The following is an 18,558-nucleotide window of genomic DNA, read 5'->3' on the forward strand; positions in this document are numbered from 1 at the left end:
CAACGTTATTTGTCAGATGAACACAACAGAAGTATTTGTTTATAGATGTCGTGTGGTTTAAATGAGACCATGATGAAAAGCTGTAAACATAATTAAATATTAATATCATCAAGTGGGAAAAACGTGGAACACTTTGGGATTTGCAACACAGTATATGAATGTTACTACAACCAAAGTTCAAAGAAGTGGCTTTTCCAAGTTAACATAGCTAATGACTAGTGATCAGAATCTTGCCTTGTTTGCCTATCTTTAGTATTTCTTGACATCTGCTTTACATTACAACATAGACTGAATTTGCCCTGATTCTTACATAAAACAAAAAGGACTCCTGAGATAGAAATTGCTGATATCTGCTTGTCATTCTCATTGAAGTAGAATTCAGAAAAAAAAAAAAAATCTGGGCTTGGGACTAGCTTAGTAGTAGAGCATCTATCTCCTTAGCTTAGTGAAGCCTTGGGTTCAATCCCTAGCACCACATACACAATTCTGTGTTATTTATGTATTTATAAGTGGAAATTTACTAACTTAAGAAACAAGACAAGGAACACACACACAAAAAACAGAAGATCGAATTCTTTTTGCTCCTTTGCTCTTTTTGATTCTGGTTTTACTTGAGAACAATGCATGCCTGAGTTAAGCCATATTAGCACTTTAGCAAAGGACAGAAATAGCAACGGTTATATTATTGTCCATTAGCAATGTATTTACAAGGACATGTGCCTTTCATCTTTTCAGGAAAAAAGTTCTTGAAATTTATAGAAATTCTTGATAGTACTATTAAAATGCATGCAATCAGTGTCTGTCTAAATACCTATAAAATCTAGGCAGGTGTGGTGGCACATGCCTATAATCCCAGCAACTCAGGAGGCTGAGGCAGGAGGATTATAAATTCAAAGCCAGCTATGGCATCTTAATTAGGCCCTGTCCCCCCCCACAAAAAAAAAGGGCTGGAGGTATGGCTCAGTGGTAGAGCGCCCCTAGGTTAAATCTTCAGCCTTCCCCCACCACCGCCCCCCACAACTGTAGGAACTAGCCCAGGAGATTGAAGTCAGTGGCAATGTACCAGTCAAAGAAAACAAGGAGACATGTCTGAATGACTAAGACCCTGTCAGCACTAGCCTTCCTGCCCAATGTCTCACTAAGCCTCTGTTCCCTCCCTACAAAGCCCTTTCATATACCTTAGTTCCAGATGGTGTTTTCAGGATGATAGGCCCTCTCTCTTCCCAGGGCTAGCCCTTGAATAAAACTGATTTACGCTCCCCCACCACCACCACCACCACCAACTCTTATTTTCCAAGTATTGGCTTTTGAGTAGTGAGTAGCCCAAACCTTGGTCCAATAATATCTCTCCAATTTTCATCCCGCTAGAATTACTTCCTTGTCTGGACACTGTCTTTTTATATACTTTTGTGTGCCTCCTGTTTCATACATAGTTTACACCCAATAAATATCAGCTGTAGGTAGAGGAATGCAGTTAAGCAGGACATCCTCAGAAGTTTCCTCAGGTTACTATCACTCTTGCCCCCTATCCCCACAACTGTAATGAAGTATATAATAAGAAAAGCATGTCTATTCATCACTAAAGCCTTCTTGGGAGAGCACTCCTTTGTTAAGAAGAAATGTTTGGGTTTGCAAATATATGGTTAAGATTATTAAACTTTGATGACAGATTTCCTAGTTTTTGAATCATGGTGCTGCCATTTAATGGCTCTGAAATTTTGGAAAGTTCTTAATTTTCTGGGTGTTATGTTATTCATGTGTAAAATGGGGGTGATAATGACAGTACATACCTTAGATAGTTGTTAGTATTACATGAATTAATGTATGTGAAGGACTTATAAACTTGGCACATATAAACACATAATCAGTGCTAGTTATTATTATTGTAATTATTAAATCAATAGGGGGTTGAGAGATGAGCTCAAAGAGCCAAAGTTGATCCCCCAATTCTCCATGTTGTAAGAGTAGTGCCAATCATTATGGGCTTTCTGCTTTGCTGAGCGCTTGCATGTGTTTGGGGAAAATTGCTGAAGCCAAGCTGATTTCCTATGATAATCAGAGAGGAAGAAACCTTGATAATGGAGGCAGAATTCATTTATACATTCCATAGGTACTTACTGAGTGTCTATTTTGTGCAAGACATAAAGGAAAATAAGACAGCCATATCTCTTACTAAAGAGGCTGACAAAAATAAAAATAAAATAGGAGAGAGGGACCAGAGAGGCTGGGTCCTGGGGTAGAGTGGACAGACCACTTTATTTCCAGTTGATATGGCTTAGCCGAAAGAAACTGGACATACAGAGATGCTACGGTAGGATTTTAAAGCATCAGCTAAAGGATGTGTAAATCCTCCCCTCCACCTTCTCCAAGAAATCTTCAATAACGTTTCCATTGCTCACTGGAGAGCCTGGAGAAGGGAAAAAGAGCAGCTATTTTGGTTATAGCTACTGGGGGAAAAATGCTACAGGAAAAAAAAAAAGTCTTTCCTCATTCTTGTGTGCTACAGTAAGGAAACATTCTAGTGCATGCAGTATTTAATGGTTATAAATGATATCCCCATGCACTGCATAATGCAAGGCTCTTTAAAATGAATATGAATTAAACAGTACCAACAGCAGTTTTATTAACTGAAGAGAAGACACACATCAGGAAATTGGGAATCCTGAGAGGAAAAGGGGCCATACCTGCAGTCCAGACTCAGCTATGACCCCCCCAAGCAGCCCCTTTGTGATTAATTAGTCAAACTGATTCCTCAGCAATGGCAACATGTTACTTTGTAACTACTGCCTTTAATGAGGCAGATTTTCTTAAACACAAGTGTCCTAAGTTTTAGGTGTAGGGCGGGAAGAGGTACACTCTGCACTTACTGCTCCCATCCTTTTCTTTGGGTCAGGGGGGTCCCAGGGATTGAACTTGGGGCACTCAACCATTGAGTCACATCCTCAGCCCAATCTTTTTGTATTTAGAGACAGGGTCTACACTGAGTTGCTTAGCAACTCACTTTTGCTGAGGCTGCCTTTGAACTCATGATCCTCCTGCCTCAGTCTCCAAGCTGCTGGGATTACAGGTATGCACAGCTGTGCCAGGCTCCCATCCTTTTTTGACTTCTAATTTCCCACTCATGTCATGTCACCGTTTTAAAGAAAGGTACAGCAAATATATTTATTTTAAAAAGTAATCAGCCATCAACCTAAAAAAAAAAAACTATCAATTCGCCTGAATTTCTAAGAGTGAAATAAATAATGCTCTGTTGAAATTTACCTACGCAAATTGAGACTTTAAGGGGGAAGAGAGAAACCAGTCATTTTCTTCTTCTTAGATTTGTTTATTTATAAGCCCTGGGATTTCTGCATCTTATAATGTGACTACTGATTGAAAAGATATATGGTTGTTTATTAGTGTTCTCAAAGCACTATGGAAATTCATATCACCTTGGGTGGTATATTTTACTCCTAAAGCTAATAAGTGAATATAGAAGCAGTTTGTATTTAACAAGGCTAAAAAATGTTAATGCCAATAGCTTGCTTTGAATAAGATTTTCCTTTAAATCATTAATGAGAAAATGAAGAGCTTGGGTGGTCAAGCATGAAATGCAAATGAGTAGTTTTCTTTTTTAGGCCTTGTGTTCTGATGTCACCTGATTTCAAATTTAAATTTGATAATGTAGAAAATGACCCTATGATCTGCAGTATTATGAAACAATGTAGCTTATGCCTGAGATTTTTAGACAACACTACTGAAACTGACTTTCAACTATTTTTTTTTTCCCCCTGAGATGGGGCCTTGCTATGTCACCCAGGTTGGCAACTTCTGGACTTAAGAAACCTCTAGCTTCAGCCTCCTGGGACTATAGGAGGAATACACAGCACCCAGCTTCTAAGTAACATTTTCATATGACAAGGTAAGTGAAAAAACTAGACATTTTGAATTGGTTGAAGTCAGAAAAAGAGCTTGCCTGTCCCTATGTGATGGGCCATATTTTAAGATATAAAATTAACAAAGAAAGTGCTAGATTTCTTTAAATAGATGCAAAGCTACCAGTAAAATTCCTAATGGACCAAATAATCCAGGAAACATATTTTTGCCCTCTTATTAAGATGAGGAATATAAATATCTTTAAAGAGAATAAGAGAAAAAGAACCTCTTTTCACCTTTCTGGTGTATAATGAGCTTCAGAATGGCAACTCTTTCCTATTCTCAGGCAGCTGGAGAGAAATGCAAAGTAGAGCTGCAATCAGAGACACAGGAAAATCAAGGTGAACCCCAGGATGGGGTACCTACCTTTTATCACCAGAAAGAAATTTCAAAGAAAGGGCAATGAAAAATGCGCATGTTTTAGCTAGGCATGAACCATAATTACCTTCTTGAACAACGACTGAGCCTATAATAATAATAAGCTTTCAGCTTAGGTATTTACCACCTCCACTTTGGGCCAGAAGAAAATACCTCAGGATGCCACAAATTTCCATCAAAAAGAATTTGAATAATTTAGTGTCCCTGGGTAAACAATGTTTGTGCCAGTTTTCTCCCCAAGATGTGTGTTGCTTTGTAGGATAACTAAATTCATGAGGGAAGCTACTATCCGAATATCTTATTTTATTTCAAAACATTCTTTTTTTGGGGGGGGGGGATACTGGGATTGAACCCAGGGGTGCTTAACCCAAGGGGCCTTAAGCCACATCTCCAGCCCTGGCCTTTTTTTTTTTTTTTAATTTTAAGATGTGATCTCAGTAGGTTGCTCACAGTGTTACTAAATTGCTGAGAGTGGCTTTGAATCCGCAATCCTCCTGCCTCAGCCTCCCGAGCTACTGGGATTCCACGGGTATTTCAAAACATTCTAAGTATGCTTTACTTTGGAAAGCATCAATAACAGCAATACACCATCTTTCAGAAATGCATTCCTATGCCTACAACTTAAGAAATCAGAATTTCTGTAAGAGCACACCGTTGAGCAATCATCACAATACTGAATGCCTGAGAACATTCTGGAAACCTCACTATTGACTGGCTTCTCTACAAGGGAAATAAATGAAATAAAACAGAAGCAGCTACTTTGGGGAACAGAAAAACGGTTTACCTCTTCCAGTGCTTTTCTACTTTAATGGGTTTACTGAGAGTTAAAGGTATATGGTTTGAATTTTTAAATTCTTCAGGAATTTTAAATCTGTGGATCGTTGAGTATCGCTCCGCCTCTTTTTTTTTTTCCAGAATACTTTCCATCTTCCAGATGGCGGGAATAGAAAGTTTGAAAAATTAATTGCCTAAGACTTCAGATAACTCAGATGACATACATGCAATAGCATTCCATTTCGAATTTATTAAGCCCAATCTCTTGCACCTAATTATCCAAGACACAGAAATTCTCCAAATTTTGCACCCAAAAAAGGGAGGGAAAATGCAAGAGTCTTGCTGTAGTTCTCGGGACATACTGAGAGCCGTTTTGTTACAAGTGTATCCAATGTCCTCAGCACCAGAGACTTGTGGGGCGCCGCTTATCCCTGCTCCACTCGCTCTGCAGCTCCCAGAGGTGGCGGTTGTGTTATGAAGGCAGACCTTGCCAAGCTGGCGGACAAGATGCTGCGCACCCCGAAATGCTCGAGGTGCCGGAACCATGGTTTCCTGGTGCCTGTCAAGGGCCATGCGGGCAAGTGCCGTTGGAAGCAGTGCACCTGCGAGAAGTGCTACCTGATCACCGAGCGCCAGAAGATCATGGCTGCTCAGAAGGTGCTCAAGAAGCAGGCTGCCGAGGAGGAGCAGGAGGCGGCCCTGAGCCCGAAGGGTCCTCAGTTGGCCTCCGGGGCTGCAGCCGCAGCCGTGGGCTCTGGCCTCCGCCCGCTGCCTCCACTAGCTGTTTCGGGAGGCGCGGGGCCGGGCCCCGAAGGCCGCGCGGCCGCCTGCTTCCCGGAGAGGCCTCCGCAAGGCCCGAGCCCCGGCCCGAGCGCCTTCCAGCCGGTGCTGGGTGGCCGTGGCCACGGCCACGTGGGGCTGCCCAGCTGTGCACCGCCCCAGCTCGGGGCCGAGGCCGCAGGCAGGGCGTGCCCAGGCCGCCCGGAGCTGCGTCGGCCGCTGAGGCCCGTGCCCAGCCCGCCGTTCGCCGACTTCGGTAAGATTCCCAGGCCCCATGCGGCCTTGCCCCGCCGTGGTTTCTCTGGGGACTGTGGTCTTCCCGCGCCTGAGCTGGCGGCCTAGGCCGCCCGGAGTAGGGGTTCAGGAGGGGAAAATGCTTTCCAGGGGTAACCCTGCTTTGAGAAACCTTTCTCTGAACAGGGATTCAGGCGGGATACCCTTGTATTAAAAGGATAAAAGAGACGGGAAGGAGTGGGTGATCCTGGGGACTTTTAACATTTAGCCGCAGTTTTTTTGCCTTTTCACTTTGCAAGGGGAAAATGGCGCCTGGCCGACTCAGCCGTGGCGTCTCTGTCCCCACTCGGTAGGAGACCTGTCCTACTGCGCTTGCGCGCCTCTTCTCTCCAGTCTAGAAGATTTGTACAAGCGCAGCTCGCCTGGTGGCTCTTCCCGCCATTTTTCTCCGCCGAGGCTCCTCCAGGATTTAAAGCCCGTGGGTGGATTGGCACGACTAGGCTTGCGCTTCCACACCTTCCTCCTCTCCACAGTCTAGGGGCTCTTTGCCGGGTTCTGTGCATCTGTTCCTGCAGTTTCCCTGGGTATCAACCGTGGCCCTAAGACTCTGCACAAGAGAACATTTGATATACTGAGATGTTGCTTCTTTTTTCTACCCTCACCTTGTGCATAATTTTTATTTTTCCCTTGTGCTACTTTCAGTATTAAAGTATAATTTCAAGCCAAATTTTGAGGCTTAGAAAACGGCTTTTTTTTTTTTGGATATAGACATAGACTTTCTTGGTACTTTGCCTATGCCAGTGTAGAAAGGGCACCGGTATGAATCAAGAGGATGGGAAGCTGGTAACCTTGGACAAGTTCCTTTCTTGTGACAATTTCTTCCCTCTGTATGCTAAGGAATTGGTCTGGGTGCTCCATGGAGATCATTTCTGCCTTCTGGCACTTTTTCCCTTAACTCTCTTTTTCAGTACTGGGGATAATAACCAGGGTTGCTCTACCACTGAGCTACATCCCCAGTCCTTTTGACTTTTTTGAGACAGGGTCTGGCTAAATTGATGAGATTGTCCTTAAATTCATGATTTTCCTGTCTTAGCCTCCTAAGCCAATTTCTAAGAAAACATAGGTCTCCAAGGACCTAGCTATCTAATGGAGAAGATAGATTTGAAACGACAATCCTAGGGAAGGTGACCTTTTCAAGGACATAGGATGTCTTTTTTGACCATCTCTCAACAAACAAGAATTGAGTACTTACAATGTATTCCCTCAACACTAGTGACATGGAAAGGTGGGGAGAAGGGAGTCACATTTCCTTCTCTTTAGGGATTCTGTCTTTGTGGGAGGGACAATATTGATAGACAGTACACTCACACATATCAGTGTATAGAGCTCTGATAATTGGTGATTTAGTTGTGGCCTGAAGGAAGAGCTGAATACATATGCTCCTCAACTTTTGATGGGGTCATGTCCTGATAACCCCATGGTAAATTGAAAATATCCTACATTACAATGTATTTACTGTGCATAACCTAGCTTAGCAAGGCAGACCACTGTAGAGTGTTTCCCCTGGTGATCCCTTAGATGTCTGGAAGCTGTCTGCAGCCCAGCATCTCAAAAGAGTATCTTACTGCATATCACTGGCTCAGGAAAAAATCAAAATCAGATGTATGGTTTCTACTCAATGCATATCACATTTGCACCATTGTAAAATGAAAAATGGTAAATCAGGGACTGTCTGTACTGTGGACTTAAGGATGCAAAGTGAGGTTAGGAGGAAAAGTCAAGGGAAGAGCATCTGCAAAAAAGTTGAGATGGATGGAGGAGGAGTGGTTGGAGGACTAAAGAGCAGTGAGATCAAAGCATAAAGAATGTGAGCCTTCTTTGTAGAGATGTGTTTATAACATTTTTATCCTTGGACAGTAATGTGGTGCTCCTTTTCCCGGCTGTGTTTCTAAACTTCCCTTGTTCATTGCCTTCTTCAGGGCGCCCTTTGAGCATCAACTCGGATTGTGTGGTAGGGGCTGAGTACCTGGAGCGAGAGCCTTCCAAGCTGTACCCTGGATGCTCCACCATGCACTCCTATCGCCCATTCCCACTGGGCTACCAGGATGCATCCCCGGCCCCAGGGATCCCCCCACAACGGGGCTTCCGGCATGTCTCCTGCAGCCATTACCATGGAGGTGGCTTGGTGAGTCCCAGCCCTGATCCATTCCAGAGTCCTCCTTACTCCAGCTGCTCTTGCTGCCTTTGTGGGTCCTCAGTTCCGAGAGGCTGGTTGTCATAAATGATGTGCCTCCCTTGGGAGGTCTGCATCACTGGACCTGGGGCAGCGGCAGGTACTTTTCAGAGTAAGGGAGACCGGGGTGACCACTTGCCTTGACTCATGGCATGCAGATGCTAGAAGAGCCTTCATCCTGCTGAACACCAGAAAAGAAATGCCAGTTCCCTAAACCTACAAAGCTAATGGCAAAGCTAGTACCAGATGTAGGTCCCCTGCCCACAAGTATAGACATTTGAAACTGCAGAGGGCTTTTAGGAAGAGATGACAACTGAGTCATGAAAAATACAGAAACCTCCCCCCAAGCACCTGTTGCCTTAGGAAACACTTGTAGAAAGAATAAATGAAATTCAGTCTTTTTCTAAGATTAATGGTTAGTTACTAACTGGTATCTTCTTTAAGCTTACATTTTGAATATAGGATGTCAGGTCACCCCTGTTATATGGAATGAGAGGAGGGAACAACCAAGTTTGTGGCCTTGCATACCAACTCTCTGCAGACCAGAAGAGTTAAAAACCCTCTCCAGGGGCTGGGGTTGTGGCTCAGTGGTATAGTGCTTGCCTAGCATACGTGAGGCCCTGGGTTCCATCTTCAGCACCACATAAAAAATAATAAAATAAAGATATTATGTCCATCTACAACTAAAAAAACAAACAACAACAAAAAAAAAACCTTTTCATTATGTCAGCCTCTGAGGGTCATTAAGACTGCAGAACAGGGTAGGCTGGGTGACCAGCTCCTGACTTTGGTCCCATAAGGCTGGACCTGTGGACCAGTTTGGCACAAACACAAAGCAACTTCATGGAAAGAGGGAACACCATTGCCTTTGCCTCCCAGCTCAGAGCTTAAAGCCATAGATGGACCACAGATATCTGTGAAGATGTATTTTAAAGTGGAGGGTGGAAATGAGTGAGGATTTCTTTGTTTACTATGGAAAGGAATGAAGAAGGAAGACAAAACTTGGTATTTATGTAGTGGAAGACATTAGCCAGAGTGTGGGACGTGGTGCCTAGGATCCAGCTGTGTGCAGGTCAGGCACATAGCATGCTGGTCCTCATTCCTGCTTCAGTTCATCAGCATCTCTTCTGTCTGTTTTAGATACTGTAAATTTTTACTTATAAGTCATTTTCCATTGAGTCAAGGGAAAAATGTTTGAAAACCACTGGTCTTGATAATTTCCAGGGTGCCTACTGACCCTCTGTGAACCTTCAAGGCTGGTCTTTTTAATCACTTTGTAGAGTCAGGGAAAGGGTTCAGAAAAGTTAAGATTTTGTCCACAGGACTGATGAATGAGGTACTGTGACTCAGGTGACGCAACTGGTTGGTGATTCACCCAGGACACTTGCCACAGTTGCCCTGACTCTGGAGCCCAGGTGCTTTCTGCTGCCTATGTGTTTCCTACAGAGGTGGGAGAAGGCCTCCATCTTGACCCTCATACCACTGTTGGCTGTCCAACCTGAGAGATGTGGGTGCTGCCTCTGGCCACCCCATCACAGCCCAGAGAGAGCAGGGTGTCCCCAGCCTCCACACAAAGAGGGGCTGTGGCCAAGCAGCGCCTCGCCGTCTGTTCACACAGAAGCCTGGAGCCTGGCGTCCAGGACAGGACTCTGATTGACAGCTCTGCCAGACGGCTTTTGTTAAGAGTGTGATCTCAGTCAGTTTATCTGGTTTGAGCTGCCACCACAGGCCCCAGGCAGGAGCTGTGATCCAGGGGGAGACTTGGCTGAGCAGCTTGGAATTAAAGCACTAATAATCCCCCTCCCACCCTTCATATATGGAGAAGGATCAAGCATTTATTTGGGAGGCTGTTTCAAACCCAAGAGTCTGTGGATTACTTTTACTTATTGCCCTCTGCACCCGCTTGAGACACTCTCCCAGGGACATTGTTCTCCCTGTCCACCTGCTGTTTCCTAGAGACTCCTAGACAGCACAGGATCTGAGTTGGACAGATCTCGGGCACCACTCTGCCTTGGCCCTTTTCCAGTTATCTTCCCTGGGGAGGTTTCCTGACCTCTAAGCACCTCACTTAAGTTCTTTGGCTGTCAAAGGGTGGTGGGAGTACTTGTCCCATAAATGGGTTTAATAAGGTATGCCTAGGGTCTTTACACAGAGTTTGGCACATAGTAGGTGCCTTGCAGCAGGGATTTTTCTTTTTCCTTGTGGCCAATGAAGTTAGGAAGTTGTGGCTTAATTTAAGGAGATTCTTTCTTTTTTCTTTTGGCACCAGGGATTGAACCCAGGGGCACTTAACCACTGACTCATATCCCCAGCATTTTTTTTTTTTTTTTTTTTTTTTTTTAGAGATAGGGGTCTCGCTAAGTTGTTGAGAGCCTCAGCCTCCAAGTCACTGGGATTACAGGCATGCGCCACCGTGTCCAGCAATCTTAAGGAGACTCTTACAACTACCCAGAGCCATAAATACACTCACATGTGGCCCTCCCATGTGAAGAGCTGTATAGGTGGGGTTTCTCAAACTTGACTAAGAACAGTATCTTGTAGGATTCCTCTCATTGAGTCTGGGTGCTGTAGGGTGGGCTCAGCTCCCCTCTACTGGAAAAGGAGCCGGAGTACAGCAGAGTTGTTCAGTGCAGCTCCTTGTCTGAGGTCCCCCAGCTTCCCTTGCCTCAGAAACAACTGGCTACACCAGGTTGCTGAAAACCTTCCCTCAACCTGCCCGCCCCCCACCCCCAACACACACTTAGGCAGCAGCCATTACGTGTCAGGCAAGGGGGCCTTCAGACCTTTCTACAGCACCGTGGTCAGCTGAGTAGGCTGTGCAGTCACAGACTTGGGATCCAGTTCTGCCTTTGCCACTGACCTGCTCTGTGGCCCTGGCCCTGTGGCATCCTCTCACTGAACCTGTTTTTCACTGGTATGACCAGAATGGTAACAGAACCTCCTAGGGGTGTGTAGGGATCTAAGTGTGGTACCCTGGGCACATACAGAAGGGCTCAGTCCGTGCTGTGCTCAGCAGGTCCCCAGGCTTATGTGAGAGGTGCCTGCATTCCTTCTTGCCTTCACTTACGAGGGAGGTGTTTGCTGAACACCTTGTCCTTCACTGAGTGTCTTGGATCACAGAGGTATGTCTGCCCATGGGAACCCCTCCTGGCTAACCAGCTCCCTGTCTGCCTCTGCTGTGTGCACCATGCAGGTGTCGGAACCAATGGGAGACTTCCAGCCAAGCTACTACCTGCCCCCTCCACCACCACCACCCCCACCTCCGCCTCAGCTGCAATTCCTCCCACCAGGCTTCCTCTCTGCGCTGCACTTCCTCCCACCTCCACCACCACCACCGCCACCACCAACCTTCTCACTCACCCTCCTTTCTGATACTGACAAGGAGAGCACTGGTAAGTGAGCACTAGTCTTCCTGCTTCTAGGAGAGCCAGGAAACTAGAGGAAGAGGAGGAAACCATGTGAAGTGGGTGTGGGGAGAGGTGACATGGGATACAGGATTTGAACTTGGCTGGGCCCTGAGATAAGCTCTTCCCCCAGTCTCCACAGCATGCATCTAAGGGAGGTGAGAATAGGATTCCACAGGTGAAGACACTGAGGTTCTTGGGGCAGAGTGGGATCAGAACAGGGCTTTTCCTGGCTCCGAGTCCAGTGCTAATTCCTTACCTTATCAGCATCGTAGGCAGGGTGCAGAGGATGCGTGCCCATGATGTGCTCAGCAAGCCAGAGGGGCTGGGCCTCTTGGCTGGAGTAGGACCTGTGCAGGGACAGCAGAGACTGAACCTGGAGTGCAGCAGTAGCCACTATGAGGGAAACTTGGGTGCTTGGCCCCTCTTCTCACTATAACATGGTCCCTAGGAGGATCCACTGATCACTTGGATTCGAAATACTTTGAGATTTCTTTTGAGAGCCCTTGACCCTTTAATGGTTTTAGGACTTTCTTCCTTTCAATCTTCCCTGAGCCTCCTGTAGTTTGAAAAGGCTGGTAGACTCAAGGAAGTCTTAAAATGACTCTCAGAACCATCTTGTGAGCTGGGTGAGTCTGGTGCTATTCTCTCCATGTCACTGAAGAGGAAACAGGCCTCCTCTGTATGTGCGATGCCTAGATACATGAGCTGATATAGAGTGGCCTGAAGCTTGCTGGCCAGTGTAGGTGGCCTGGGCCTGAGTCCTGGCTTTAGCACTTATCAGCTGTCTGACCTTGGATCAATGTGTTTGTTCCTTGGTGCCTCATTTTCTACAATTGCAAGAGGGACTGCTAATGGTCCCTACTTCATAAGGCTATTCTGGGGTTGGAGCCGAACCTGAAGCATTAGTGACAGTGAGCTTATTGTCTCTTCTAGTCTCCATGCTGCAACTGCAAGGTAAGTGTCTCATTTTACAGAAGGGCTGGCTGAGCTTAGGACCTGTGGAAGAACTTTGCTTAACCACCCAGCTTGTGAGGGGCACAGCTGGAGTTGGAACTGGACTGTACCATGGCCAGGTTAATGTGCCAATCTCCCCTCCTAGCAAATGAAGGGCAGACTCTCTCTCCATAGGGATGAGAACAATGAGAAAACCTGCTTCTGAGAACAGGTAATTCTTCCCTCTTTTCTAAATCTGGTTTCCTTTTTTGTCCTTTACAGATGACCAGGATGCAGAAGTACCTTGTGAGCCCAGTCAGCCCTCGTCTCAGGAGCAGTCTGACTAAGCCACAGGCCACTCTCCAGACCAGCAGGGGTGTCAGGGGTGTGCCAGCAATGATTTTCTTGTCTGTTTTCAGTGTCGTTTAGGGAGGAAGGGTCTTGACCACTGTAAGGTGGCAGCTAATTTCCATTTGAAGACAGGAGGAAGGAGAATGATTTCTAATGTTCCCTTGATCCTGAGCTATGGGGTTGACGAGGGTTATGGAGGAGGTTATTGATGGGAGGCTCGGGCTCTGAGGAGTAGGGGCAGGGAAGCTCATGTTTAGGAATGAATTTAACCGTCCTGGGTTGTGTTGTTTATCGTGTCATCCCCAGGTGCGGCCTTTGATTTCCTCAGGCCCCACTCAGGACAGAAGGTACCATCTATTTCAGCCTTTTGTCACCTTTGCCTGGTCCCCAGGACTGGGCACTGCAGACATCAGGCATCCAGCCCATCCAGGTGGCTGATTCGAGCAGTCAGGGCCGGGGCGTTGACAGCAGGTTCTGCAGCATCCCACCTTTGCCTGGCTGTTGCCCATGGCGCCTTCTCCAGGGGTTTATTGCTTGTAAGCACCCAGACCACTGGGTAGCTTCACTTCCCCTCCATAGAGTTTAAGCCTTTGTAGGCCTCATTTTTGGTTTAAAAAATCTGTTAAAGTTTTACTACTGAATGCTTTTATAGTAGGCAGCTCATAGCACTTGTGCAGTTCTCAGGAGAGTGCTGCAGCCAAATCATCTAGGTCATCAGCAGTTTCTTCTCTGGGGACAGTTGGCTGTTTGAAATAAAATAAGCAATGGAAATCCCTGTGGAAGGTTTTATTCTCTCTTTACTCTCATGGAGGGAGGCTGTGTTAGGCAGAAGCCTGGTCAGGAGATGCATGTCCTGTTCGTGGCCTGTCACTGGCTTAGGCAAATGCCTCTCTAGTCTGCCTCTGTCTTTCTTGACCATAGTTATCAGTGGGGAGAGGAGCAGGCTGGTAGATTTCTCAACTTTATTATTACTGCTATGATTTTAAGCAGTGAAGACCTTTTAAGGAAATCTGATATAAAAACACACCAAAAGTAAAGATTTCCTTTAGTTTCTCTTATCCAGGGTTTTTCATGGTTTCTACAAAGGGACATGGTCCTAAAAAATAGAACTTAATCCCATTCTGTTATGTTGTCCTAAACCTCTTCCCTCATTTCACTTTTCCTTTATTTAGAAAACATCCTATGCTCAACTGGATTCAGGACCTGGCAGTCTCCAGCTCTGTCCATGATAAACATGGCATCTAGTGGGAAAGATAAGACATTCTGTGGGCAGCCATACAAAACAGCAAGGTGGAGGGGCCATGGGCACATGGGCATGGTCAGAGAAAGCCTTCTGGTGGAGTTGAGGTCTTACTCACACCTTAAAGAGCAAGAATGAGGCAAAGAGGGAAGAGATGGGTACTTGCAGTGGGGTACAGGAGGGAGCTGGAGCCAGGCATTTCATGGTGAGGGGCAGGGAAGGGCTGGCATGCAGGAGAGCAGGCTGGTGACCTTGATGTCATTTGTGGGTAGGGCCATCCAAGCATCATCCCAGGTCCTAAAGAGGATTCTGAGGAGCAGTACTCTTAACTTCTGTAAACACCACTGTGATGGTGGGGTGCAGGGGGCTGGGGTCCATTTTGTAGGAAGGCACTGGGTAGGTACCATCATGGGAATTCTTCAGACAATGCTTTACAAAGTGCTTTCAGCTGGGTGAAGGCAGGCCTGTGGAGCCCTTAGATGGGCACAGGCTTCAGCCTGGCCTGATGATCCTGGATAGCCTGATTTGGGGGCTGAAGCTCTCTGCTTGCCCAGTGCTGGTCCTGTATTACTGGACCCTTGGAGAGTGGGGAAACACCTGCCTTTTGATTCTGCATGGCCTCCCTCTACTGAGTCCCACACCTGTCAGTATAGCAAGGTAGCTATACTATATCTATATGATAGCAAGGGACTGTGTCAGTGACCCTACTTTTTAAGTTTTCTTAGGCTCTACATTTTTCATCCAGGCTGCATTCATCAATAAAGTTGTTTTCCCACTTATGATCAACACACAGAATTATGAGACAATTATTAACTACATGGACTACACCATTCCAGACCAGTGTAAGGAAATAGATATTTAGGAGGGGTTTGGAAAGGGGAGGCTTTGGCCTTCTGAAGATGCATCTGTAGTAGGGGCCCCTACCAAGGGCTCTAGGAAGGAAAGGGCTTCTCGGTTCTATAGGTAAATGATCTGAGGAACCTTCAGACATGGCTCAGTAACTTTCCTGGATTCTGGGGTGAAAAGACTGGGGTAGCAGCCTGCCCTAGTGCTGGCCCTGGCCTACTGGTCACTACCCCATGCTCCTAGAATGTCCTGCTCCTCTGGCAGCAACAGCACAAGCACTGGAAGATCAGATGTATTCAGGTTGCTGCCCTACTCACAAGCCTTGCGTGGCTCCCTGCTGATCCTAGAATAAGGACCAAACATCCTAGCTGCCTACTTTCCCAGGCTCTCCCTCACTGGCTGGCCCAGCCTAGATCCTGGAGAGTAGTCAGCCAGGTTCAGGCATAAAAATGTGAAAAGTAGAGGGACCAGCGTCCAGTGGCATATTGCTCTTTCCAAACAGCTTTACCTCTAAGCCAGAAGAATATTTTGGAAAGCAGCCCAGTCTCATCCTCCTACGCCAGATACACTAGCAGGGCGCTACCAGGAGAGGGCGCAGCGTCGTCTGGGGGTGTGGCCTGTTGCCTAGCGACCGACCCCTATAGATTTGCTGTGGCTGATCTCTGTCTAGCCCACGGCACTGTAGGAAAGCGAGGTTCTTGAAGCGTTCCAAGGAGAATTGGAGATTCTCTGGGAAATAAAGATCAGGAGCCCTTCGGCTGTGCTATGTAATCATCAACTTCTCAGCAAGTCGTTCTGCGCAGCCCTTGCTGTGAAATCGATGCCCTCCTTTGTCTTCTGACGCCACCCAGGACATGGTCTCTGCTTTCTTTCCTTTCTGTGTTTTGCGCAAGCTTATCCTCTGCCTAGACTGTTTCCAGTTTCCTCTGGTCATCTGTTATCCTCGCAGACCTATTCTGTCCCCTTCTCTGGGAATCCTGCCCTAAACTCCTCAGGCTGGATTAAGAGGGCCTGCCCAGCCCTCTGCCGCCCTCTATCACTAAGTAGGTGTCTCTTCCTGGAAGCAGAGGCAAGGTCTCATTTGTCCTGGCATTTCTGGTTCCGCGTGTAGGGCTTGACCTTGGTTAGGCCAGTAGTTACAGAGGCCCATTAAGAATGAATGGGTGAATTTCAGGGCATCTGTGGACTCTGGGATGCTGGGTTGAGTCATTCTGGCCTTTGGCCACCCACTGCTGCATCCTTTTCTTTACGTTTTTTGTTTTGTAAGCCAGGAGCTTACACAGGGATCAGAGGAACAATAGGCCCTCATTGATATGTCAAGCAGTGTGCTCCCTTTACTTAACCCCCATCACAACAGTTATCATCCCTGGTTTTAAGGAAAGTGAAGCATGGAGAGGGAGGATGAATCACTTCTTGGCCTCTTGGCTAAGATCAAGTGAGAGAGGAAGAATGATTTGTGTCAGAGCTCTGGGCAGGAGTATGGCTGAGGTTGGGTAGAAGGCAACATTCATCCCTTGATGCAGCAATAGTGCTTTTTTTTGTTTCTTAAATTTTGTTGTTGTTGAAGATGGACAAAATACCTTTATTTTATTTATTTTTATGTGGTACGAGGATCAAACCCAGGGTCTCATTCGTATGAGGCAAACGCTCTGCCATTGAGCCACAATCCCAGCTCAGTAATAGTGTTATTAGCAGCCATTTTGTTCTGAGTTTCCATCCTGAGATTTCTTGAGCACAGAATATATGAATGGATGCCCTCTAGTATCTGGGTGCATTCTAGCATAGGGAGAGCAGTGTGAGGACATTTGCCTCCATGTACCATGCCCATTCCACTGACTGTAGCACATAGGACCTCCTGAGAGAATCCTGAAGTTGGCATCATGGAGCGACAGTGTGGAAAGAGCCCTTGGGTCCCAGGTATAACCTCCCACTGGGTCAGGCATCTATATCTCCTGATGCCTGTCCTCCTACTATGACCTGGGATTCACCATGAGCCCCACTGCATGTGCTAAGATTGGCAGAGCACTTGTTCTTGTGGCCAGGGAAGAGCAAGGGGAAGGGAGTAAGTAGTCCAAGGCAGTAATTCTTGGTTGTGGTTCCCTAAACTCCACGGAAGAGAAGCCCTTTCACCTGATGCTCTCAGTTTTCCTGGAGATTACAAAATGTGCCCCTCTGGGCTTGGGGTGAGGGGATGCGATCCTTTCTCTGAAGCCCTGGGACTCTCCCACCTTCTACTATGGTCTTAGTGAGCCTGGGCCTAGGCCCATCTTTCAGGCAGCTTCTGAGTGCCCCATGGCCTCTTTTCCTTGGCTAAGGCCAAGGGTTTTTGGAGACCCTGCTGCTCCTCCGGCCTCTTCCTAGTTGTGTGTTATTCTTGGGCACATGATATAATCCCTTTTCCTGGTAATCTTGGCCTAGGTATATGCTGAGGATGTAGAACTCACATCAAATACTTCCTCCTATGCCGCGTCTTGGTGCCTAGCAGAGGGTACCTATGCCATTGGATGGGTGAAGACACCTTCTCTGAGACCATGTAGAGAGGCTAAGAATTGGGCTGGGGTTGTGGCTCAGTGGTAGATGGTAGAGCATTTGCCTAGCATGTGTGAGGCACTGGGTTTGATTCTCAGAACCATATAAAAATAAACAAATAAAATAAAGGCATTGTGCCCTTTTTTAAAAGAAGAGCCTAAGAATTGCAAAAACTCCCCCTCCCCCGCTGTGGCTCGTTACTTCCCAGCACTCCCTATATGCCAAGTACTATGTTGAGCTCTTTTCACAAATCCTATAACTTTTCAGTGTACCTTCAAGGCAGGTACCCTAATACCTCATTGTACAGATGGCAAAACAGGGCTACAGAGGTGAGTTATTGCACTCATTGTGTCTACAAGTGGCAGAGTTGTATTAAATTCTAGTTCCACTTGAGCCCAGAGCCATGTTCCTAACCACACTATGCTCTCCTGATTTCAGAGAGGGGGGATGGTGAGTCTTGAGTCTCCCACCCCCACTGGAACTTGGTGCTCAGCTGTAGTCCACTCAGCTTAGCTGGGTTTCAGTGGGTGTAGACAAGCAGAATGCAAAGAATAATTAGCTCAAGTTTTAGACAAGGAATGAAATCATTTTTTAAAAATTTCTGCACTCTTTAATTTCATTTTGAAAATGATGAACAAAGAAGCATGGACTTGAGTTCTTTTTTTTCTTTCTTTCTTTTTGTAGTTGTAGATGGACAGAATGCCTTTATTTTATTTGTTTATTTTTATGTGGTGCTGAGGATTGAACCTGGGGCCTCACACATGCCAGGCAAGCCCCTACCACTAAGCTACAACCCCAGGCCAAACTTGAGTACTATTTTTTTAAGCATTTTTTAAATTTATCTTTTAGTTGTAGTTGGACATAAGACCTTTATTTTATTTATTTATTTGTATGTGGTGCTGAGGATTGAACACAGGGCCTTGCACGTGCTAGGCAAG

At 46.2% G+C, this 18,558-nt stretch overlaps 1 protein-coding gene across 1 annotated transcript; it reads left to right on the forward strand.

The window, feature by feature from the left end:
* The first annotated feature begins 3,610 nt into the window (after nt 1-3,610).
* Dmrtb1 (DMRT like family B with proline rich C-terminal 1) lies at nt 3,611-13,776 on the forward strand. Its single transcript, XM_005326047.3, has 5 exons — nt 3,611-3,901; nt 5,209-6,103; nt 8,061-8,266; nt 11,508-11,706; nt 12,937-13,776. The coding sequence occupies exons 2-5, from the start codon at nt 5,542-5,544 to the stop codon at nt 12,999-13,001; spliced, it is 1,032 nt and encodes a 343-aa protein (XP_005326104.3). The 5' UTR covers nt 3,611-3,901; nt 5,209-5,541; the 3' UTR covers nt 13,002-13,776.
* Nucleotides 13,777-18,558: the final 4,782 nt, after the last annotated feature.

The sequence above is a fragment of the Ictidomys tridecemlineatus genome, chromosome 11, assembly GCF_052094955.1.
Source record: "Ictidomys tridecemlineatus isolate mIctTri1 chromosome 11, mIctTri1.hap1, whole genome shotgun sequence".
Classification (NCBI taxonomy): Eukaryota; Metazoa; Chordata; class Mammalia; order Rodentia; family Sciuridae; genus Ictidomys; species Ictidomys tridecemlineatus.

Excerpts from the sequence above, each read along its gene's own strand:
- Dmrtb1 (XM_005326047.3), top strand. The coding sequence starts at position 5,542 with ATGAAGGCAGACCTTGCCAAGCTGGCGGACAAGATGCTGCGCACCCCG. Across the intron at positions 6,104-8,060 it reads CCCGCCGTTCGCCGACTTCG|GGCGCCCTTTGAGCATCAAC; the intron begins GTAAGATTCCCA and ends TGCCTTCTTCAG. Across the intron at positions 8,267-11,507 it reads ATTACCATGGAGGTGGCTTG|GTGTCGGAACCAATGGGAGA; the intron begins GTGAGTCCCAGC and ends TGCACCATGCAG.